At 38.7% G+C, this 24,403-nt stretch overlaps 1 protein-coding gene across 3 annotated transcripts; it reads left to right on the top strand.

Annotated features, from left to right (window-relative positions):
- Positions 1-267: 267 nt before the first annotated feature.
- Positions 268-23,975, top strand: CTSO (cathepsin O). 3 transcript variants are annotated; one of them, XM_072773756.1, is made up of 8 exons: positions 268-411; positions 8,618-8,726; positions 9,309-9,448; positions 11,852-12,019; positions 13,195-13,316; positions 19,285-19,448; positions 20,039-20,131; positions 22,369-23,975. In XM_072773756.1, exons 1-8 carry the CDS (start codon positions 280-282, stop codon positions 22,401-22,403), a joined length of 963 nt encoding a protein of 320 aa, XP_072629857.1. In that variant the 5' UTR covers positions 268-279; the 3' UTR covers positions 22,404-23,975. The 3 variants fall into 3 exon arrangements, with proteins under 3 accessions (XP_072629857.1, XP_072629859.1, XP_072629860.1); XM_072773758.1 differs by having other exon boundaries at positions 270-411; positions 9,309-9,358; XM_072773759.1 differs by lacking the exon at positions 20,039-20,131 and having other exon boundaries at positions 270-411.
- The last annotated feature ends 428 nt before the right edge of the window (positions 23,976-24,403 follow it).

Genomic DNA, 24,403 nt, shown 5'->3' with positions numbered 1-24,403 from the left:
AGGGGAGGGGGCGGGGAGAGGCAGGGCCGGGGGCAGGGCCTGCGGGCAGGGGCGGGTCGGGGGCGCAGAGCGGGGGGCGGGGGGGTGGGGCTGGGGGCGCAGGGCGCGCGGATGGAGCTGCGGGGGGCGTGCAGGGGGAACGCAGCGGGGGGGGAGGGGCAGGGCCGGGGGTAGGGCCTGCGGGCAGGGGGCGGGCCGGGGGCGCAGAGGGGGGGCGGGGCCGGGGGCGCAGAGGGGGGGCGGGGCCCGGGGCGGGGGCCGGGGGCGCAGGGCGCGCGGATGGAGCTGCGGGCGCTGCGGCGCCTCTGGCTGCTTTGCTGCTGCTGCTGCTGCGCCGGCCCCGCGCAGCCCCGCGCCACCTTCACGGCGACCGAGGCGCGGAGCCGCGAGCCGCCGGCGGCCGCCTTCCGGGTACCGATCGCGCCGCCCCGTGTGTTTCCTGGTCGGGGGGGGGGGGGTGGGGGTGGGGCTGGGCCGCCGCGAGCCGCCTCCACCCGGGGCCCGGGCCGCGGTTCGCCGGCCCCTTCTCCCTCCGTTCTCCGCGTGGCAGCTGCCCCGGGCCCGGGGCCCCCGGAGTGCCGCCCGGGCCGTGAACCCCGCGCCCTGAGGAATCCACGGACCCGTCCAGCGTATTCTCATCCGCTGCAAGGGGTGCTTTCCCCGGGCTCCCCTTTTGGCAGGTCCCCGGGCCGGGTCTCCTTGAGGTCGCGAGAACCTACTCCGGGCGGGAACCTGCCGGCTCCTCCTCTGCCGCCGGGGGGCGCTGTCCTGCCCTTTGGTCTTGCCGAGCCGGGGCTCCTCACCCGAACATTCTTCGTGGTGGTGCACGCGGATTTTGAGAAAAGGGAACATTGTGTTTCTTTTCCACGTTATTTTCGAGGATCTTTATGAGCGTGTAAAATCTAATGACCCCGGCGTTAAAACTGGAATGCGCCAAGTTAGCGGAGGATAAGCAGGGTTTCCCGTGACCTTGAGTTACCCATTTAGGGTTTGCGTCACTGGGTTCTGTGTATCTGATACCGCTTGACAATTTATTTTAATCAGGGAAGATGTCATCATTTGATGACAAGAGAAAACTGATTCATTCTAAATCCAAAAGAAGTAAGCATTTAGTAATACTGCTTTCTGGAACTAAGTTTTGGCTTCTTGCTGCTTTAGTCTTGGGATTTCTCCTGGCATTCTATTTTTTTTTTTTTTTTTTAGATTTAATTTATGTATTCATGAGAGTCACAGAGAGACACAGGCAGAGGGAGAAACAGGTCCCCTAGGAGGAGTCTGACGCTGGACTCGATCCCAGGACCCTGGGATCACACCCTGAGCCGAAGGCAGATGCTCAACCTTGAGCCACCCAGGCGCCCCTCCTGGGGTTCTATAGCTGTGCTCTTCTGCTCTTCCTCTCTCCTCTAGAAAATTCCAGTGTGTAGGAAGTCCCAATCTTAACCTGGTTCTGCCCATTCTTGTTTTTTGCCCAAACCAAGATGTGTACTTTTGTCTCTGCTTTATTGCTCTTGAGCTACATTCTAGCTTCTTTGAACCAGAAGCACCAGTACAATTGCTACAAACTTTCTGTCCTGTGTTCTACCCCTGTCCTGAGTTTGGTGGCTATGGTGGTGACCCAAACCCTGCAGGGAGAAAATAGTCAATCTTATCTATAGTGATCACGTATTCATGGACTGAATACATAGAGGGACTGCTGTACTCCTCAAGAAAATCATGTCGCAGGTTTGGAAGCACAAGAAGGCCCAAGTCATAAATGTATTTTTTTGACATTTATAAGCATGTGTATTTACTTACATAGTTATTCCTATTGGTCCTGTGAAAGAGCCCTATATCCAGGAGGCAAATGTCTATTATAAAAATGCAACTCTTCTCAGGAGAAAGATAAGGATCCATACCTGGAGATGGAGTTTAAGTGGAGGAAGGCAGTTATGAAGGTTTTTAGTACATTTAAAAAACTTGAGTTGAAAAAGCCTGGAAAAGTTTCCAAAGCAATTGCTTCCAGTGGGAGTTTCCTTCATGAAATGGATGCCCAGAAACGAGAGTGTTTAGACTTCAGAACACATTGCTGGAAAGTGGGAACACTTCTTTTTTTTTTTTAAGATTTTATTTATTTATTCATGAGAGACAGAGAGACAGAGAGAGGCAGAGACACAGGCAGAGAGACAAGCAGGCTCCATGTAGGGAGCCTGACGTGGGACTTGATCCCTAGGTCTCCAGGATCAGGCCCTGGGCCGAAGGTGGTGCTAAACGGCTGAGCCACCCGGGCTGCCCGGGAACACCTCTTGGTGTTAGAATCTAGATGTCTGGACCTAGAGTAGAGGGCTGGACGCAGGCAAAGAAAGAAAAGGCCTTGCTTCCTTGGCAGCCAGGAGCATGTGGCCTAGCAGGGTAGACTGAAGGATGTGGTAACTCAACTCAGTATAACTCCACAACGCTTTGCTTCTGTAAGATTATGTCAAATTATGAATTGGGGGAGATTCCCCACTGTTCACCCATCAGGTAAATTGTGTGCAGAATCTAGAAAATGTCCTTGCTTCACAATGAAGTCAAAGTTTTAAAAAATAGGGGCACCTAGGTGGCTCAGTCGGTTGACTGACTGACTCTTGGTTTCAGCTCAGGTCATGATCTCAGGGTCATGGGATCCAGCCTCACATAAGGGCCCTTGTTCAGTGCTCAGCACTCAGCAGGGAGTCGGCAGGAGATTTTCTCCCTCTCCCTTTGCCCCTTCCCCTGCTCTCCAGAGTTTTCTCTCTCTCTCTCTCTCAAATAAATATGTAAATAAATATTTTACATTTTTTTAAAAAAATAAAGTTTAAAAATTAAAATAGAATCATAAAGTGCTCTGTGTTGGGCCAGAATCTATAGATAGCATAAAAAGTGAACAAATCTATAGATTTGTATAGAGCTATAGTCTTTGGATCTTTGTTTCTTATTTAGGGATAACAAATAGATCACATCATGTTTGCAAAGTGATGGATTAGTAGTGGCTGCCTGAAATATGGCATTGAACAGTATTTAAGGGATTGTAGTTGGATAGAGAGATGGACAGCTAGACAAATGAATGAATGAATTCTGACTCTTGGAGAAAGTGACCAATTGATGAGTCATGTCTTTCATGGTGGTGGGTTCAGAGAATGGTGAAAGGGTCTTGTCATCCCTGCCTTGTGTATCCATAAATTCCTGGGACTATTTCTTAAATGGAAGTTAGATGACATCTATGATACTTGCCCACAAGCTATCCTCACATTATCGTTGGGTGAAGACGAGGCTGCTCCTTGGTTTGTTGTGGGATGCCTGTCAGGATAACTGATGAGGGGACAAGGGATAGTGACCCCTACCTCTGTTCTTTCACTGCTTTAGAACTTCTGGCACTCAAGAAGAACCTAACTAGGATCCAGCCTACTCTTCTTTGTGATGAAACCGAGGTGTGCACTGATACTGACTGATGCTCATCATTTTGCCACAGATCAGTTGGTATTCTTACGCCTTCGAAAAGTCACAGACCCAATTGTGGAACTAATAAAAGTCATATGTGCTCACTTCAGGATCGTGTTTACATGCCGATACATGTGTGACTTGTGCATAAAATTTCAGAATCGTCACCTTAAAAATTCTTGCCATAATGATATAAAATAAATAAATAATAAAATAAAATAATATATACGTGTAGGCATGTTGTTTCTGTGTAAGTTGAAGATCATAGCATTTTATAACGAGCAATCCTAACTAATGGGTCACGTATTTGCCATAATCAACCCCTTGAAATCTGGTTTGTGTCCTCCAAGTGAACTCTTATACAAGAATGCTTTAAACCACATTTTCTACCTAACATGGGTGAATTTTATGTAAGATACTGTTGTTCAAGTGACCACTTCCAGTAATTCTAGCTTAATGTATGCATTGCCAAAATGGAAATATATCAGGAACTTGAAATCTTGGATCAGAATTTATTCATTCATTTGTCCAGCTGTCCATCTCTCTATCCAATATTTTGATATTCTCTACATATAAGAAGTTGGTCTAGGTTTTCTGCGTCAGTGGGGGAAAAAGACATGTGCCACATTCTAAGAAATTATAACCTAACAAATGGATATTGCATATTTAAACATTGTACTGTAATGCCTATTTCAGTGAACAAATAGAAAAATGTAGACTAATACACTAGAAAAATAATTGCTTCCACCAATTCTCAAGAGTGTCTTTTTAACTCAGTCTTTATATGCATGCACACAGACAATACCGACTACATATTTCTTTTCATTTTACTTTGCATGATAAGTATGCATGCATATTATTTTTACACAGATGTCAACACACATGTAAAATATTCTTTGCGTAGGCAGCTTTTGTAAAGCAACTTTTGTAATAAAGCAGTAAAACTTTGTCAAAGTATTTATTTTTATTTTCCTAGTAGAGGCCTTCTCAACAACTGCACTCTTGACATTTTAGAACGGATAATTATTTGTTGTGGGGAGCTGTCCTGTGCCTTGTAGTGTGATTGGCAGTGTCCTTGGCCTCTACCCACTAGGTGCCAGTAGCGACTATCAAAAATGTCTCCAGATTGCCAAAAGTCTTTGGGAGGGAAGAGAAGGAAGGAGGGAGATTGCCTCAGAAGAGATACACTGATCTAAGATTTGCATCTCCCAAGTTGGAGAGAAATTCTCAGCAATGCCCCAACACTGCATACAAATATTTTACCTTTTGGTTTATCCCTGGGCTTACTACAACTTCTAGAAACTAAAGCACCAGCAAGGAGAACAATTTAAATCCATCTGTACAATATATGATTTATCCTACACCAAACCTCAGAATCTGCAAATGAGGACTTTTAAGGGAAAAGTCTAAGTAACAGAAGTGAGAAGGAGTTTAGAGTGCTAAACAAAAGGTGGTCTTCCAAAGTACCTTTTGATTCTGTAGTGATTTCAATGTACAGCTCATCCCGCCAATGCATGGATTCATCGTAAGGGAGCACACACCACATATTGTTAAGTGCAAAATAGGTCACCATCATATGATCTGTCTGTTTTTCACACTTCTGAGACTTTCAAAACTACTAATGATGTTTCCTGTATACTTCTCAATACTTTACTCTCTTCTTTCATGAGTGAAATTAAGGCTCAAGTCTTTCATTTTAATATTTTATATGGATTTAGGATCGTTTATTGTACTGTGTGTATAGTTTATTATACTATTATATCATTATGATATGCTTCATTGCCTTATGTTAAGAACATGTGGTGATTGATCATTTACCGATGATTGATTCTGGACAGAGGTTGTTAGCATGATGAGGCGCAGAGGCTCAATAGAATCACAGTTCGCGATGCTTCTATGAAATCTGCTCTCATGGAAGAAATTGAAGTAGACCGGAAAAGTCACTTGAAAGAGGAGTTCATTCTAGAAAGGAGACACAGGGCTTTTTAAAATTTAAGTGATTTGACATTCTGTTAGGTGGACTTGATATGTGTCCTACTGTTACAGCAAATAGAATAGATATTCTTGGTTATACTGATAATATTATTTTACTATGAAAGCTATCTGTTTCTTTCAATAGGTAATTGATCACTTCTAATTCCATGAGAAAGATTAGCCCCACATTAAGGAAACCTGAAAGCATGGTCTTTGAACAACATTTTCTATATCCAAATGCTCTGTGTTCAAAAGAGAAAAAAAAGATACAGCATGGGAGTATTTAATATCTTTCTGTCAGTCACTGTAATTTGTGTTTTCCAAACAATCTCATAATTAATCCTCACATTATTCCAGGTCAGAATTGCCCCATTTGTCAGTGAAGAAAATAAAGACCAAAGAGGTTGAATATATAGCCAAAGATTGCAAGGCAATGTGGTTAAGCCATGTATTGCAAATTGAGAAGAGATTGGAGAAATCTACTGTGTGCGTAGGCAAATGTGCAAGGGAATTGTGCTTTGTTCAGCTTTGTTCACAATTCTCATGGAAAGCACTTTTAATATTATTAGTGGTTTTGCAAAATCCAAAAAGGGAGGATGAAGATTAGTGTCAGGGAGAGGACAAAGTGGAGCACTTTGGGGTTTAGAGGTCTTTGTCTTTGGCAAGAAGTCACATTGTAAACATCAAGTAGCCTCAGCGTGGGCTGTGGACAGCCATGAGATGACAGGAGTCATTGCACTGGAAAGACATAGGAAACTCACCAATGCGATTCATTTAGAAGTTGGCCTCTGGCTGATATAGGTATTTCGTAGATTCCCACAGTCACATGGAAGAAATTTTCTGTCATGCACTGTTTGCTGAGGATTTTTATAATGAATTAGTTTTGAATTATGTCAAGGGCATTTTCTGCATCACCTGAAAATATCCTACAATTTTCCTTCCTTTTTAAAAATTCTGCTAATGTGGTATATTATGCTGATTGATTTTCAAAAATTCAACCAGTGTAACATTTTTTAATGAACCTTACGTGGTCATGATGTGTTGTCCTTTTTATATATTGTTGGATTTAATTTTCTAATATTTTCTTAAGGATTTTGCATCTATAGCCATGAGGGCTATTGGTGCGTTGTTCTATTTTCTTGAGATGTCTTTGTCTGGTTTTGCAATCAGGGTCATACTGGCCTTATAAATTATAAAATAAGGTGTAAAGTGTTCCCTTATCTTTTGTTTTCTCAAAGAATGTGTATAAGATTGGTATTATTATTTTTTAATTGTGTAGAATTCACCAACCAAGACATCTGGGCTTAGAGTTTTCAATTTCTCTTACATTCAGCTTTTGTAATTGGTGACTTCCAAGGAGTTTGTCCATTTCATACACGTTATCAAACTTACTGGCTTACAGTTTTTGAAATATTCTTCTAATGACTGAAGCATCTGTAGTGATGGCCCTTTTTTATTCTTGGTAATTTTGTCTTATCCTTTTCTTTTTGTTTTTTTTTTTTTTTATTTCTTTTTCTTTTCTTTTTGTTTTTTTCATTTCTTTATCACAAGACCAATGACTGAGAGAAATGAGGAGAGGGTCAGGGAGAGCTGTCTGGTTGCAATGTAACTGACCCTGAGTGGAGGAGAAAGTGAAGAAAGGTTGGGGAAAGTGCCACATGCTGCAGTGCAGCCCAAGGAAGGGTCAGAGAAACCATCAGGGACTTGTTAATCATCAGCCAGCTTTCAGGGGAGTCCCACGTTTCCCTAAAATAGGCCAGCCTCAAGGCTCAGTCATTGGCTAGATGCAGCCTTTGTAACCGTGGCCTCTGTTTGTGTAATTGTGATAATTCAGCGTACAGCGCATAAGCTCCTTATAGATGGACAGATGGACGTCTCTGAGGCCCACTCTCATGGCTACTGCATACTTCCCTGTGCAGTCAAATGTCGTGCATTCTCAGTGCCTTCCCTGGTTACTCTTACCCCACAAAGATACTCAACCAATACTTACAAAATGAATGCATTTTAAATTCCTTAGCAGTTAGCAGTCTCTGGCTCATATTTGTCACATGGAATATGGCAAAAGATATTTGCTTTGTGTTTCTGTTCTATTTTTATGTTTGTAATCTCCTCACTAAATTATATTCAGAACTCCACTTTACCAGGATTATTTTTAAGTAACTAAAATTTAACAACTGTTTATTATTTTAGTAACAATCCTTCCAGGCATGGTCAATAAGGACAAAATAAGATTATGATAAGTTCCAGTCATAGTTTGCTTAAAAATAAACAGCCTAAAGCTATTAAAGGCATGTTGTATATAAGATGTCACTTGTGTATTTATTCAACAACAAATATTAAGTAAGCACTCATTGTGTGCTAGGCATGTACTCAGTGTGGGGATACAGTGATGAGGCCCTCATTTTATTTACAGGTTTTTGAGACAGACACACAATAAACACAAAATGCATAAACAAATATTTACAAGCTAGAGTTGGAAACTTACAAAACAGTAGTCCCCTGAAGTTTTATCTATCATGCAGAGTTGGTTAGCATTAGGAAATTGAGGGAAGTTCTCATCAAAGTCAAGCTTCAGATAAATTATCGCAAAATTCAGAGCTGAGAAATCTGTAAATGGTGATATTTTCTCTCCAGATAAAGAAGCCAATCTATCCTCCTGGAACATTCCAGGATTATATATCTTTCACAAAGCCTTTTTACCCTTAATGAGATGGAGAGGTCTGTAAAGCTCCAATGGAATCATATTTATTTATTATTTACTTATTTTTTTCGTGCTCTGTTACATTGTGCTTGGAAATACAAAGATAAAGACACACTCTTTGATTTCATAATTGTTTAATCTAAAGAGTGTCTATTGGGGACGGTTTCTACTAGTATCTGGGGTTTATTCGCAATTCATTTTATTTTTTCCAGTATGTTAAACAAATACATAGTTTGTGCTTTCAACATGCTTAGTGAAAAGGAATTATATATGCATTAAGACATACCTCTCCCTGCCTCAAAAATATACCTGAAATCAGATAATAGTTTTCATACAAATGTCTATAAATCTGATCTGGAGGTCTTAATGCAATCTTTCATTCTGATCCGCAGGAAATAAATCAAGTTTTGACTTCTAATACCTGAAAAATATGTCCAAGTTAGATACACATACATTGCTCTGCAAAGTTAATATACGTGATGTGAATTAACCTTTTTCTTTTTTCAGGAAAGTCTTAATAGACATCGATACTTGAATTCTGTATTCCCTCGTGAAAACTCAAGTGCCGTCTATGGAATAAATCAATTTTCTTATTTGTCTCCTGAAGAGTTTAAAGGTATGGTGTGATTTTGCTATTAGTTGTTTGGTTTTCTGAATTTAATTTGTTTCCTTAATTTTTGAGGAACTGTTTAATTGCGAATGTAGTAAATGAAGTCATACTTAACATTTATTAAATACTGAATGTTATGCATGTGCCAGGTGCTGACAGAAAAATAGACTCCTGGCTACTGTCTTCTAATTATTGCTTAAGATTTAAATGTTGTAATTACAGATGTTTCCATGTGGCTGTAAGGGCCAGTGTTTCATCCCTTCTGCAGTTTTTTAGTGTCATTTCTATTCTGCACATCCACAGTTCCATGGGTGATGATAAAGCTAATGATGTCAATTATACTTATTTTTACTATTGACAGAGTTCTATCAGACAAGTCATTTTATGTGGCAGTTCCATTCCTGTTGTAGAAATTCCTATCTTTGTAGCTTCCAGTGTCTGCGTTTCATGTTCTAAAGGAAAATCACAAATGGCCGGCTCTACTGGAAAGCTACTGTTTGTGTTTGAAAAATTTCTCCAGAAAGAATCCCAGGAGGCCCTCCCTATAAAATAATTGTGGCTGTCTTTTTATCTCATGTTTCTATTCAGCTATTTATTTAAGAAGCAAACCTTCCAGATCGCCCAGGTACCCGGCAGAGGTGCGAACATCCATACGCAATGTGTCTTTACCATTAAGATTTGACTGGCGGGACAAACGTGTTGTAACCCAAGTGAGGAACCAGCAGACTGTGAGTTGTAGGGCCTTTTTTTTTTTTTTTTTTTTTCTTTTTGAATCATCTTAGCATGCATGGGAAGTCACCTTTGAGGACCAGTACAATCAAACTTGCAATGAAAGCCATCATTTCTCTGGGTAAAATCACACTCCAGTCATCCAGAAATGACAATGAAGGAAGAATCTCTGGTGAAATGAGAAGCAGGTATCAAGGCCAACTTTTATTTTAAAGATAAACCTGGGGGGCAGCCTAGGTGCTCAGTGGTTTAGCGCCCACTTCGGCCCAGGATGTTATCCTGGAGACCCTGGATCGAGTCCCACGTCAGGCTCCCTGCATGGAGCCTACTTCTCCCTCTGCCTGTGTCTCTGTGTGTCTCTCTCTGTGTCTTTCATGGATGAATAAATAAAATCTTTAAAAAAATAAAAATAAAAATAAATGAAGATAAACCTACTCCTCTGCAACCCCATTGGCATAGGAAATGTCAGCCAACCAGGGGAAATCGACCCTTAACCACAGGAACATAGTCTCAATTTATCTGCAGTGGAAACCTCAGTAGGTCACTCAGCCTCCGTGTATAGTGGTTTTTTTTGTTTGTTTTTTTGTTTTGTTTTGTTTTTTGTTTTTTTTTTTAAGATTTTATTTACTTTTTCATGAGAGAAAGCGAGAGAGAGAGAGAGAGAGAGAGAGAGAGGCAGAAACACAGGCAGAGGGAGAAGCAGGCTTCATGCCTGGATGTGGGATTCGATCTCAGGACTCCAGGATCAGGCCCTGGGCCGAAGGCAGACTCTAAACCACTGAGCCATCTAGGGACCCCCCCCACCCCCCCACTGTATAGTGTTTTAGACCAAGCAGTTTCTCAGTCACTGTCTAGTTGGAATGATACATTTTTACTTCTCAGATTGTATATCTCTTATTCTTTTTTTTTAACATTTTATTTATTCATAGAGACAGAGAGAGAGAGAGGAAGAGACACAGGCAGAGGGAGAAGCAGGCTCCATGCAGGGAGCCTGACGTAGGACTCAATCCCGGATCTCTGGGATCACGCCCTGGACTGAAGGCGACACTCATCTGCCAAGCCACCCGGGCTGCCCTCTCTTATTCTTTTAAAAATATCTATTGTTATGATTTAAACTTTACCACCAAATCATTTGCTTTATTATTGAATTCATAATGAAGTGTGAATTAGCCAGAAACTGAATCCTTCCAGAAAGTATCTATCTTGTATTAAAGGAATACAATTCAATTAGTAATCTTTAATTAAAGAAATATACTGGAGAGATATTTTTGAGCACAAACTGCCTTCTGGGGCAGCCACAGGGAGGTAAACTAAAGCTAGCTATAGATAAGGTATTAGCAACCTGTATTCACTTTTCCCAAGGGGTAGAGACCTAGAAATAGAGTTCTTTAGCATGTATCTTCCTATGCCATAGGAATTGGAGGTATAGACATAAGACACTTAAAGCCATAAACTTGCTTGACACTACTTCACAAAGACAACTAATTGTTCTCCTTCCTTTCTTTGCCTAACTCCGTAGCACTTGTCTAGTGATGAAGTCAGTTATGTCCAACTCCTAACCTTACCCTTACCTTTGCCTTTTCTATGAAGTCCTCTTTCTTGTGTGTGACAATTCAAAAACATTGATTTCATTTCCTCCATCTTCTCCCTTTTTTTCAGAACCAGCCTTTTTATTCTTTCATTCTAGTCTATCTAGTAAAATCAAGTTAATAAATCCAGAATCAGGAAGATTGCCAGCCAACGTTAGAATGAGGAGTGACCGGTGTGGGTTTTTATCATTATGACATTTTATGTATATCTGTGATATGCCCATACTGGCACCTTGACAGCCTAAAAAGTAATTCAGTCCATCAAATAATGAGTGGAGCATAGACGACATACATCCTCATCCCATGTCACCACATCACTGCCTCTGCCCCTTAGGGTGGAGACAGTGGATGCCATAGAGGCAAAGTATCAGGGAAGAAACAAGATGGATTGAAGAGTGGGTGGGTATAGGAGCACCTCATAAAAACAGAAGTCACATTCAGTGAACTGATTAGTCTTTTAAAAGATCATCCAAGTGTTCTCTCGATCGCTAAAATTCGCTTTTACCTTGCATTATCTAATTGACAATAGTGATCATCAATTTATCTCTAATAATTATATTTTGGTGCTTAAAAGAGAATTATGGTTTTCTTTTCTTTTGCCAGTTTGAAAATCTACAAGATGGGCATTAATATTCTGTAGGCCCCCAAATTGTACTCACTTAAAACTTGATAACTTGTAATATTTAGAGATGTTGCCAAACTTGGTTTGAACATTATTTGATGATAAATACAATGCTATTTCTGTTTTTTTTGTTTTGTTTTGTTTTGTTTGTTTTTTTTTTTTTGTTTTTTTCTATTTCTGTTTTTAAACAGTGTGGAGGATGCTGGGCCTTCAGTGTGGTGGGTGCTGTGGAATCTGCATATGCAATAAAAGGGAAGCCTTTGGCAGACATAAGTGTACAGCAGGTCATTGATTGTTCATATAATAATTACGGCTGCAGTGGAGGCTCTACTCTCAATGCTTTGAACTGGTTGAATAAGGTAACTAGTATCTCAGCCTTTTAAACTCTATGTTTCAGAATTTAAATAGTTTACTCTCATATACCAAAGAATGTTTTTTAATTCAGAAATTTTAGATGTCCAGAGCTTGAATTAATCAGATTTAAAAATGAATTGCTTTCAGGCAGGTCAGCCATTGAGAGATCAAAGTGTGAAAAATCTTACCTGGATTTGTTTTCAGAAAAATACATATATTTCTTCCTTAGCATTTATTAACAGGTAAATGTTTTTTTTTCATAGATATGAATTGTATAACGTCTCAGAAAGATGAGAACATATGATTACTTATTGCCATAGGATTTTTGAATATTGCGATTATAAGCAACCTTAGAAATCAGCAAATTTAATAACACTTTATGTAGATGAAGAAATCAGACCTGAGAGGAGAGGTCATGTTGCCAAGTCAGTAGCTGAGTCAGGACTGTGTCTTAAGTCTTCTGCCTCTCACTGGAGGGCTTTATCCAATACACCACCGTGTGCTCCATGTTCTTAGGACACTCTCTGACATGGTCCTATATCCAGTATCAACTTCATGAAGCCAGCCAATGAGGATGTTACTATGTTTTGTAAAAGTTGTCAAGCTGGAATTTCCCAAACTTGAATATTCTTTCCTTGAGTGTTTGCCATATTTTGAGTTACTACATGCCAGGAGTACATGTTCTGCATCCCCTGGCTTCTGTAAGACCAGGATCAGAAAAGGAGGATAGTCTATCAACAACTAAAAATATGAGGCATGTGCTAAATGAATAGCATATAGAGACTTGGATGGGAAGAATGCTTGAATTGACCATTGCCAATGCTGAATGCATCTCAAAAACTGGCTGACAAAGCCAGAAGCTCTGGAAGGAAAATTGAGTTGCCCCATTGCAACCTCAGGAGAAAAGCAATGACTAATATCAAATGGAAGTTAGTTCTAAGGTAGGAAGATAGAGGAAAAACAAGAGTAAAAGAGAAAGATGCTGAGTTTAATTACTTAGAATATCCATAACAAACACCTAAAGGTTGAATTTAAGATCTTAATAACCTAAAGGGTATCCACATGAGGAGGATGTGGCCAACTTGAATCTTATTTTGACGCATCATAGTTAAGTTCTATTTGATTTCTAAAACAACTGCATTTTAATTAGAGAATACTTTGGATGGTTTTTTTCTTTTAGACACAAGTAAAACTGGTGAGAGATTCAGAGTACCCATTTAAAGCACAGAATGGCCTGTGTCATTACTTTTCTGATTCATATTCTGGATTTTCAATCAGAGGTTATTCTGCATATGACTTCAGGTAATTGTCTTATTCTATTGTGTCTTTCTCTGTATTAATTTCTGATCAGTTGTCCATTCAGAATCAATAACTGGATTGAAGGCATCACTGCATACTTGTAATTGTTTTGAGACCTACTTTTTGATACAGAGACTAATGGAGTATTATGGATGTTGTTTCTTAAGTACGATCTACTTATTTTTCCATTTGTGTTTATAATGGAATTAACACATTTTAATCCAGTGTAAGGTATAGTTTATATTTAACACCTTCCTTTTGACAAATTGAGTTATCCTAATTGTCATTTGTATAGTTGTCTCACTGTTGAATTGATCCAAAATCGCTTTGTATAGACTCTCCAATTAATATCAAGCAGTCCACTTACCAAGAAGTAGTTTTTGAACACCCTTGCATTTTTTTAAGGCATCAGCTATAAGAAAAACATAAACTGAAAGTTTCATAATAGTAGCAAGTAGTCTTGCTCTACTGATAATCTACCTAGCTCTACTGGAGATAGATTCTGTGGCACACGCTATAGGCACGATGGGAGTACAGGGGTAGATAAGGACAGGCAGAAGAAAGGGGTTTGTGTTGGAAGCTGAAGGGCGTGATAACTTTGGATAGGTTCAGGGGAAAACAGTCATTAAAACAATGCTTTAAAAATGCATAGAGAGGGGATCCCTGGGTGGCGCAGCGGTTTGGCGCCTGCCTTTGGCCCAGGGCATGATCCTGGAGACCCGGGATCGAATCCCACATCGGGCTCCCGGTGCATGGAGCCTGCATCTCCCTCTGCCTGTGTCTCTGCCTCTCTCTCTCTCTCTGTGACTATCATAAATAAAAAAAAAAAAAAAAAATGCATAGAGAGGGCAACCCGGGTGGTGCAGTGGTTTAGTGCCTCCTACAGCCTAGGGTGTGATCCTGGAGACTTGGGATCGAGTCCCATGTCGGGCTCCCTCCATGGAGCCTGTTTCTCGCTATGCCTGTGTCTCTGCCTCTGTGTGTGTGTGTGTCGCTCATGAATAAATAAAATCTTAAAAAAAAAGTGGTAGTTTAAAAAAAAATACATAAAGAACTGAAAGCCAGCTAGAAAACCATTGTGACCATTTGATATGGTGTAAAATAGGTATTCAGGGATAATAGGACAAAGGAAAATTCAAAGAACTCCATTTTCATTTAAAATATATATATATAAAGGGACCTTTGTATACTCTTTGAAACAGAAAACAGAATGTAAATTATATTCAGCCAAGGTGACAGACGACCCTAAAACATACTGATACTGAACATTAAAGGACGTCTTGATCCAGATGGTGCCTGCCTGTGAGAGCTCAAGGAAATCAAGGGTGACATTAGATCATTGAACAAAATGGAACCCCTCTAAATATGCCTAAGTGTACCAGACAACTGGCAGATTGTCAGCACAGCTCCTGTCTTCAGGGGCTCTCGGGGTGACCCCAGGAACCACACGCCAGAGAGCCTCAATTCCACTGATGGCAGGCTACAGACAATCTATAATAAAATGTATAGAGTCACTGAGTGCATTGTTCCATATCTTTTGTGAGGGAAACACACTTTCAAAAATGAGGAAGTGTGTCTCTATAAGCTGTCGATTCCTTGAGAGTGTAAGGGAAGCATGTGTACAAGAAGGAACTAGATTTTCAAAATGACACTTAAATTTTTTTAAAGACAAAAAACCCCACTAACCCTACAAAATGTCACTTAAAAACTTCAGGAAATCCCTCATGAGTAGCAAAATGAAAAAAAAAATGAGACAAAAAGGAAGAATAGGCATGAGTCTGAATTAGAGAGAGAGAATATAAAAGTGACTGGCATTGGACCTGAAGCGTATTTTATCTAACCCTTTGGTTAAGAAGAAAGAGGTCCCTATAAAAAAAAACCTTTACATTTACACTGAATATAATAAAGATTCTTATAATACAGTGCTGAGCTAATTGTGTTAGGCTCTGAAAGATCTTTCATTGATTTACTCTTTCATTAAATATACATTGAACACTGCTTCAGGTTCTGGGGATTCGGCAGTGAACAAAACAGACAAAAAAAACCCTGAGCATATTTTAGTGATAGAGACAGTCAATAAAGAAAACATAAAAATATGTACAGAATGTTAGATATAATAACAGAGAATTAAGTAAAACAGTGGGGAAAAAGAGGAAATACCAGAGTGAGGGAAAGGGAGGGGCTCCTTGAGAAGACGACATTTGAGCAAAGACCTGGAGAAGTGTGGGAACGTAACCATGCAGACATCTTGGAGATTACTGTTTCAAGCAGAAGGAGCCAGAAGTGCAAAGGCTCTGAGGCAGAAACATGTTTGGCATATTTAAAGGATGATGAGGAAGCCAATGGGACTGTAGTCCCAAGATGCACAAGACTAGTAGGAGATGAGGTAATAAAGGTTATCAGGTGATAACCTTGGAGCAGCGCTAGAAGAATGGTCTTAGGATTGAGACATAATAGGTTAATACCCCTCGTGGAATATAAAGCCCCACAGAGTATATTGAAGGATTATGTGGATTATATGGATGAGAGAAAAGTGAGTCAAGGATGAATCCAGGCTTGGATTCAAAATAATCTTCTGTAGAATCTGAAAAGATCTAAAAATGAAACCAATCAACCAACCAAATGAGCAAAACCCCACTGAATCATAAAAACAGTCTAGTCCTAAAGTAAAATGACCATGTATACCCAGGATTCTTCATGCCCTGTTCATCAGACCTCAGGAAAGACCTTTCAAAACTCAAACTAAATATGAGGATGACTATTTAAACAGAGAAACTCCATATAACAAGGGATTGAAAAACTAGAGCACAGTACCACACCCTGAATTCTAGGAATGAGAAGATAGAAATCCACATTCTCATGAAGGGTTGGTAACCTACCAACCTACCTTAATCACTAAATCTTGATGACAATAAAATTCAGAATTCTTTAAAGAATGTAGGATTTGTATCTTACTTATCTGTGAAATAAATATAATAAGCATAGAGAAAGATTTGGTAATATACCCATTATCAATAATATGTATTTCGATAGTACACTTGACCTTCAAACTACACAAGTTTGAACTACATGTTCCACTTAGAAGCAGATTTTTTTTAAGAAGTACAGTATAGTATTGTATTTTCTCTTCCTTCTGATTTTCATAAAAACTTTCTCTAACTTTATCGTGCGAATACAGTATTAAGTACATATAACATAGAAAAATGGGTTAATGGATTGCTTATGTTATCACTCAGTCTCCCGGTTAACAGTAGACAAGTTTTGGGAGGAGTCAAAAAGTTACTTTCGGACTTTCAACTGTGTAGGGGTTGGGCACTCATAACCTCCAGTTCAGTGGTCGATTGTAATTCTACATCGGGCTAATAATGGAAAAAAAGATGCTGTTTGGAGTATATTTGGACTTACTAAAAGCCAGCATCTTTCTAAAACACAAATGATAGCAATGCTAATCAGTTCTGGGGCAAAAAGGAACATTTGCTTGCTGGTCCAGACTATGGCATATCCTCCTATTTCATACTATTCCATACTTTTATTTTCAGTAGACTTCTATATATAAATATCCTGTCATGTCATGGGTCAATGTCAATTGATTGGTCCCTCCAATCAATTTTGAGGACAACCTTGTTAAAATAATGATAATTTATGATTTAAATAATGTGCATTCTCCACTTGAATGTTTAGAATAATTGTTGGGGAAAAAGAAAAGAAATTGTTGTTTTATCATGCACCTCTAAAATTCTTTTTTTTTTCCTTTTCCTAATTCTCTGGAATTGTGTGTGTATCTTCCTTTCATGCGCTCCGATTCAAACGTATTTTTCCATTAATTGGAGTCTGACACTAAGTACAGCTCACATTTAGTTAGCTAGTTTATGTAGGCATCACGTTACTTTTTTAATATTTTGCTCAGAGCTACTAAACAAGAACTAAACTTTAAAGAAACATGCATTCACAAAAAACTCTGAATTTTTCAAGGCTTGTTACTGTCTTACTCTTGCTTCAAAACAGAAACTATTACTCAATTGTTTCTTTGATCTTACAATGTTAATTTTTTAGAATTGTACTCTAAAAAGATATATTTCCTTCTTGATCATTCTCTTTCCATCATGCTGTTCCTACCCCTAGACCTTTGAGGTCATATATTTACAGTATATCTTTTATTATCTTAAAAAGATATAGGCACTTGTGCACGCTTTTACAGAGAGAATCCCGTTTGTCATATCTGGATAACAAGAATATTCAAAATTTTGAACACCAATTGTTCAAAAGTTTGAATACAAGAAAATATACATTATACACTAAAAACCTATGTAAACAAAATTCGCTTATTAGATAATTTAGAAATAAGGAAAGGAAACTATTTTAAATTTACAGTATAATTTTTTTTAATATTTTTTTCAATTTTTATTTATTTATGATAGTCACAGAGAGAGAGAGAGAGAGAGGCAGAGACACAGGTCGAGGGAGAAGCAGGCTCCATGCACCGGGAGCCCGACGTGGGACTCGATCCCGGGTCTCCAGGATCGCGCCCTGGGCCAAAGGCAGGCGCCAAACCGGTGCGCCACCCAGGGATCCCAAATTTACAGTATAATTTATGTGTTAGGCTTGCTATAAAACTTAGGCCTACAATTTTATCCTTATATTGATTTTACAACATAGGTGACTTCAGTCAGTTACCTGCTTGAGTCACTGGACTCTCCAGTGTGACCAGAATGTCTCTAGTCTATAGCTGGAATTTGAAGCCAGGTATGCAGAACCTCAAAGCCTATATCCTACTATGCTGCCTTTTAGGAATTTTGTAATTTTGCCTGTCTCAGGGTAATCTTAATGAATACAAGTTATTATTACAGTAGCAAAAATTAGAATTGACTGCTTATAGATCTCTAGAAAAGGATCTTCACATTAACAGGTAATATAAATGTTTAGAATGAATGTGTAGTTTCTGTCTGAATAAATTCTCTTTTCCACTCCATTTTTTTCCCCACTTGTGGACAAAATAGCCCCTTGATAGAAACTGATCCCCAGCTGGATATGATGATGGATTATTTACTTTTGGGAGCTACTAATCTACCCATGGCTTGCGGCAGCAATAAACTACCACATGCTATCTTAATGGCTTGAAATATCAGTAACTTGGTTTCAGTGTCCTTCACTCATAAGGTTGACCTTTAAAAGTGTAAATAATGGTTTAATCATACTTCCAAGATCGATGATGGCCAAATGTTGTGTAATATTAGACTTTATCAGTAGGTGTCCATGTGTGAGAGCAATAACTGGGTCTTTCACAGACTTCACAATCTAGTACTAGTTCTCCTGGCATCTTAACATTGCTTCTGTCATATAATTACATTTGCCACCTTTGTGTTACCCTACACTATGGTTTCTGCATTTGGCATTCTCTCACATAAATTTGTCAATCTGGATTCTCACATGGTATGGCAGAAATATATTTCCATGCATCCAGTCTTCTTACTTTCCTTATTAAAAGAATCCCCCTATAGTAGCTGAGCACTGCCAGCTAGCTACAAAACCCCATTTTCCATCTTCCTTGAAGCTAAACTTAGCCCCATAACTGAGTCATAGCCAATGAGATCCATATAGACATATGCAGAATGTGTGTGTTACTTTTGGGAAGTCTTCTCAACGGGAATGTAGCACCTCTCTCTTTTACTCTCTGAAATATGTGTTAAATGGCTAGAGCTCCAGCAGCCACCTTGGACCATTAAATGGCCTTGGCAATGGAAACCTCACATGATTGAACAAGCACATAGAAAAATTCTGGCTTCCTGCTATCTAGGAGATCCATAGTAGTCCTAGACTACCCAGTCTCCCAGAATTCTAGTCTCCATCTTTTAGGTCTTCTGTAATTGCAACCAAACCTACTCCTAACAATACACAGATTAAATAGATTATTTTTATAAAATATCTTTACCTTAAAAACAACTCCTTAACCATGTATTTCCCCTTTCGATAGTGACCAAGAAGATGAAATGGCAAAAGTACTTCTTACCTTTGGCCCATTGGTAGTGGTAGTAGATGCAGTGAGTTGGCAAGACTATTTGGGAGGGATAATACAGCACCACTGCTCTAGTGGAGAAGCAAATCATGCAGTTCTCATAACTGGATTTGATAAAATAGGTAAGTGCTGATAAGGCTTGATTGCTTTCCAGCTTGAACTCTGACTGACAAATGGTCAACATCCTTCAAAATGCTGAAATTTGGTGCCTCTATGTCTAAGTCTTCCTAAGACCTTTACAGATTTTCAGTAGACTTCTATATATAAATATCCTGTTATGTCATGGGTCAATGTCAATTGATTGGTCCCTCCAATCAATTTTGAGGACAACCTTGTTAAAATAATGATAATTTATGATTTAAATAATGTGCATTCTCCACTTGGAATGTTTAGAATAACTGTTGGGGAAAAAGAAAAGAAATTGTTGTTTTATCATGCACCTCTAAAATTCTTTTTTTTTTTTCCTTTTCCTAATTCTCTGGAATTGTGTGTGTATCTTCCTTTCATGCGCTCCGATTCAAACGTATTTTTCCATTAATTGGAGTCTGACACTTAAGTACAGCACACATTTAGTTAGCTAGTTTATTTAGGCATCACGTTACATTTTTAATATTTTGCTCAGAGCTACTAAACAAGAACTAAACTTTAAAGAAACATGCATTCACAAAAAACTCTGAATTTTTCAAGACTTGTTACTGTCTTATGTTTGTAGGAAGTACTCCATATTGGATTGTGCGGAACTCATGGGGAAGTTCATGGGGAGTAGACGGCTATGCCCATGTTAAAATGGGAGGCAATATTTGTGGTGAGTCATGAATTTATGTTTAAAACTTCAGGCTAAATGTCCATTTGAAAATATTAAAGTTATGAGCCTGTATGCTTATAATTTAAGTCCATAGTATGCTTCCAGTGTACTCAGATCACTTTTACAGAATAATTTTCATTCTTTAGCCAATTGATGAAAATAAAATAGTGTTCTTTAGAGACACACGTCATACATGTTCACATTTTGAAAAAGAAGAAGGACTGCAGGGAAAGCAAATATGTGCAAAATATGATAAAATAGAGTACTCATTTACCAAAGGTAATTTCAAAAACCATATAAACCCTCAACTTAGGAGGCTGAAATTCCCAAAAACATCTCCAAAGTTTATTTATTTCATTTATTTTTTAAGTAGGCTCCACACCCAACGTGAGGTTTGAACTCACAACCCTAAGATCAAGAGCTACACATCCCACCAACTGAGCCAGCCAGACACCCCCCAAATTTATTTTTTTATAGATGAATCAATTTTCCTCAATTTGTGCATTGTAATACCTGCTCGAGGATAACAAGAAGCACTTTTCTTTGTGGCAAAATGTATGAAAATCTGAGCACTATGATTGTTTCTGATTTAATATGCCCCTTGTCACCTACAGATTCAAGCAAAAAATATACTGGAATTAAGGGGCTGATGTGAATACCAAATAATACATTTTTTACTGAATAACAGCTTTGTTTTTGGTTAGCCACAAGCCAAATTAAAATAGCTAGTTAAGTATTTTAAACTGTTCTACAATGTATGCTATATACTAAAATTTTGATCTGGAAAATCAGCACAGTTTATGAATCAAGTTCCACCCCAACTATATTGCATATTAAAGTGATCATTTAATTTCTCATTACAATGATTCCTAACATGTATATAACTTCTTAAAAACTGTAGAGCCCTCCAGAGAGTGAGACTGAGAAAAGAGAGTTATAGGAAAGTTTGAGAGTTTAAATGTTGATTCAGTCTGGTGACACTTGGCCAATAGTTCCATAATGTAGGATCCATGAGAGTTAATCAGTGGTCCGTTCTATCACCCCAGTAAATTTTTTTAATTAAATTATTTATGAAGGAGAGTGAACATCACAGAAATCTTCCAGCCAGAGCACTATTAAGCCAATCAGGCTTCTACTTTTTAGCAACATGGGGACTTTTACATTTTTGGAACTTGAAGATAAATTACTGGTGCTATTCATGGACCTTGGTTACTAAACTTAAATTATCTCTACCTATCAAAGTTGTGGTACCTGGATCTGGGCCGAAGGGTGGCTTTTTCAAGGCTCTGGCAAGGCTCTGATGTTTGTTCATAGTTGCCTCAATTATGACTCTGTATCCACCACCCCCCGCCCCCGCCACACACACACACCTCTTCTTCAGCCCCCATCTACTAAGAGGGAGTTGAAATACTTTCTCCTCTCTACTTGTGTTCCAACTTGATCCTTCAAGGGCCTGCCTAGTTAGTAATTATGCAGGGGTCCAAATCCTTCCTGAAAATGAATATTTGGTGAAAGTTACATACCTAATGATCACAGGTCTCTTAGAGACAATGGTATAACACAGATAGCATCCCATGCCCCAAGAAATTTTAAAGACATAGCTCATTACAATGACATCCAATCTTCAAATGGACTATTTATTGCTTCCACCATGATATTGAGATCTATGGTCTTATGTGCTAAGAAAGCATAGTACATTTGTGATTTATTTAAATTTTGCTGAAGTTTAAATCTTAGAGTTTGAAATTTCAAATTGTATTTAAAACAATCCTATAAATTACTGTATTCCTCTAAGCAATACATATGAGTGCCATAAAGATTTCAGATACATTCATCTATTTAGGTACTTAGTCATTTTGGGTTTTTTGTCATTTCTTTTTTTTTTTTTTCAAAGATTTTATTTATTTATTTTACAGACAGAGAGGGGAAGAGCACTTAAGAGTGAGGGGGAAGGACTAAGGAGGAGGAAGAGGGACAAGCAGACCCCACACCAAGCAGATCCCTGCTCAAGGCTCAGTCTCACAACCCTGAGGTCATGACCTGGGCCAAAACAAAAAGTCAGTTGCTTAACTGATTGAGCCATCCAGGTGCCTGAGTAGTTTCTTGAAGCAAAACTATTAGCCATCTCTTCTAATATCTGTTTTTGAAGTTACCATGCTTATACTGACAGATAGCTATAACCATTACATTATTTCCTGGAGGAAATAGACCAGCGCTAAAAATTTCTTTTTTTCTAGGTATTGCAGATTCTGTTTCTGCTGTATTTGTGTGACATGTTGGGCAGATCAAAGGACAACGACAAAAATGAAGGTTCATAATGAGTTGTAGCAAAGAACTTCATTCTCAGCATTGTTCATCTTTGGGCCACCAGCTCTCTTTGGGCCACCAGCTCCATGGCTTGGGAGGAATCTGTAGAACAGTTTCTTACTCTGGGATAAAGGTCACATTAGGAATCTCTTCAATTTGAAGAGGCTTTTATCTGGTTTGATTGTTGTTTTTGTTTGCTTATTTTTAATGATATACTTCCAGTAGGTTAAAAAGGGAATACGAATGTCTTTTCCTTTGTAAAACATAATCACCAGCCTTAACTTACACTTCTATACAAGAATAGGCAGCCTAAAAAATGAGGTGTGCTTCTCACAAATATATTCACAGCCCTCTGAGATGGAATTTCTTAAGGATTTTGAAATGCCAGTTGCTTTACCTCCACAAAAAATGTTTACCTCTCAAACAGTAGAAAGGTCATATAGAAAGAAAAAAAAAGGACAAAATCCCTTTTTAAGAGAAGTGGATTGAAATTAAAGGACCAGTACGGCTACTCTGTGGCAGGAAAAACTCTAGTAGCATTGCATGAGAGACAAATTGCTGTTTGGAAATTCGCCTTGTTGATAGACTTTCAGCAGATCTTAAGTCTTCCTTGTTCTTCCTGTATTAAAGAGCAATGCATTTCCCCACTCTCTTTCTCTTGTTCGTTACTGTGACACTCCTACATTTTCCTGGTGGTTTGGCTCCCCTGGCTAAAGAAGTCTCATTTTTTACTTTACAATTCTATTTTATAACTATTTATTTGGCTCCATTTGCCTCTAAACCTTTATCAAATCAAGATCTCACCTTTCTGTTCCCACTTTTCTGCTTTCCCCATTCTAACCACATTTTTTTATGCATCCCCCTGGCTTCCACCTGGTTCTGATTCTTGATGCAAGTTTCTGTTTTCTCTTGCAGAAGTCATTATGTGTGGGTATGTGGCAATATAAGAACCTCAGAGCAGAAGAGCTGATCTTCTGTTTGAATAGAAGTACAATTAAGTATTAAATGGATTAATAAAAGAAAATCATATCAAATATTGCATATGTAAACATTTCTTCTCTGCAATTTATGGTTACCTTCTAATGTAGACTATCTTAGCAAAAACAAAATTTTAAATGTAATAGCAACCACTAAAAAAATGAGGACATTCCATTTTTCCCATCGCTTTTGACCTTTATCTATCCATCTGCTTTATTAGAAAAAGAAAACTCAATTACAAAAGACTGTATTTCTTTGGTTTGTACCAACCAGATGCAACCTCAAATGAATACATGTTGGCTCAGGTTTAGAAATGTTCCAGGAAGAAAAATATTGATATGCTGATTACTTTTTTAATTAGCAAAGTGTGTCAAAAAAGAACTGTGTGCTGGTTGTTCTAGTTGTATTTATCTCTGTATTTACTGACTTCTATACAATATAAGTGCTTTTCTGATACTCTTTTTCAAATGTTAAAGATTTTTTTTAATTACAAAATGATTAATACCTCTCAGCTATTCTGGATTTTGATGACATTTATAATAAAACCACCTATATTTGACTTTGGGTGAAGAAGACTCTTGATAAGTGTATGACCTACATTTTGTGAACAGTGTTGATGTGCTTTACATTCACATAAGAGTTTTCTCAGCTCCAAATCCATATATTCAATTTTTGGTTTTCTCCATAGACCTCAATGTCTGCAAAATTATCTCCTCTTCCCTCCTTTTAACAACAACAACAACAACAACAAAATTTGCACACCTCCTAGAGTCTCTGTTTTGGTTAACAGCATCAACATTATGTAATTAACCGATCAATAAAAGTGAGGGAAATATTATTGAATCAGGTCAACTACACCTTAGCAACCCATCACTTATTCACCTATGTTCTTGGGGCGCCTGGGTGGATCAGTGGTTGAGCATCTGCCTTTGGCTCAGGTCGTGATTTCAGGTGTCCTAGGATCAAGTTCCACATTGGGCTCCCCAC

The sequence above is a fragment of the Canis lupus genome, chromosome 13 (genome assembly GCF_048164855.1).
Source record: "Canis lupus baileyi chromosome 13, mCanLup2.hap1, whole genome shotgun sequence".
Classification (NCBI taxonomy): domain Eukaryota; kingdom Metazoa; phylum Chordata; class Mammalia; order Carnivora; family Canidae; genus Canis; species Canis lupus.
The sequence above is the reverse complement of the archived record's forward strand: the minus strand, read 5'-3'. Positions and strand labels throughout refer to the sequence as shown.

What these genes read in the sequence shown, in the direction of transcription:
- CTSO (XM_072773756.1), top strand. Translation starts at nt 280, where the DNA reads ATGGAGCTGCGGGCGCTGCGGCGCCTCTGGCTGCTTTGCTGCTGCTGC. An exon ending in CGCCGGCGGCCGCCTTCCGG is followed by an intron (nt 412 to 8,617) that starts GTACCGATCGCG and finishes TTCTTTTTTCAG; the next exon opens with GAAAGTCTTAATAGACATCG. An exon ending in GTCTCCTGAAGAGTTTAAAG is followed by an intron (nt 8,727 to 9,308) that starts GTATGGTGTGAT and finishes GTTTCTATTCAG; the next exon opens with CTATTTATTTAAGAAGCAAA.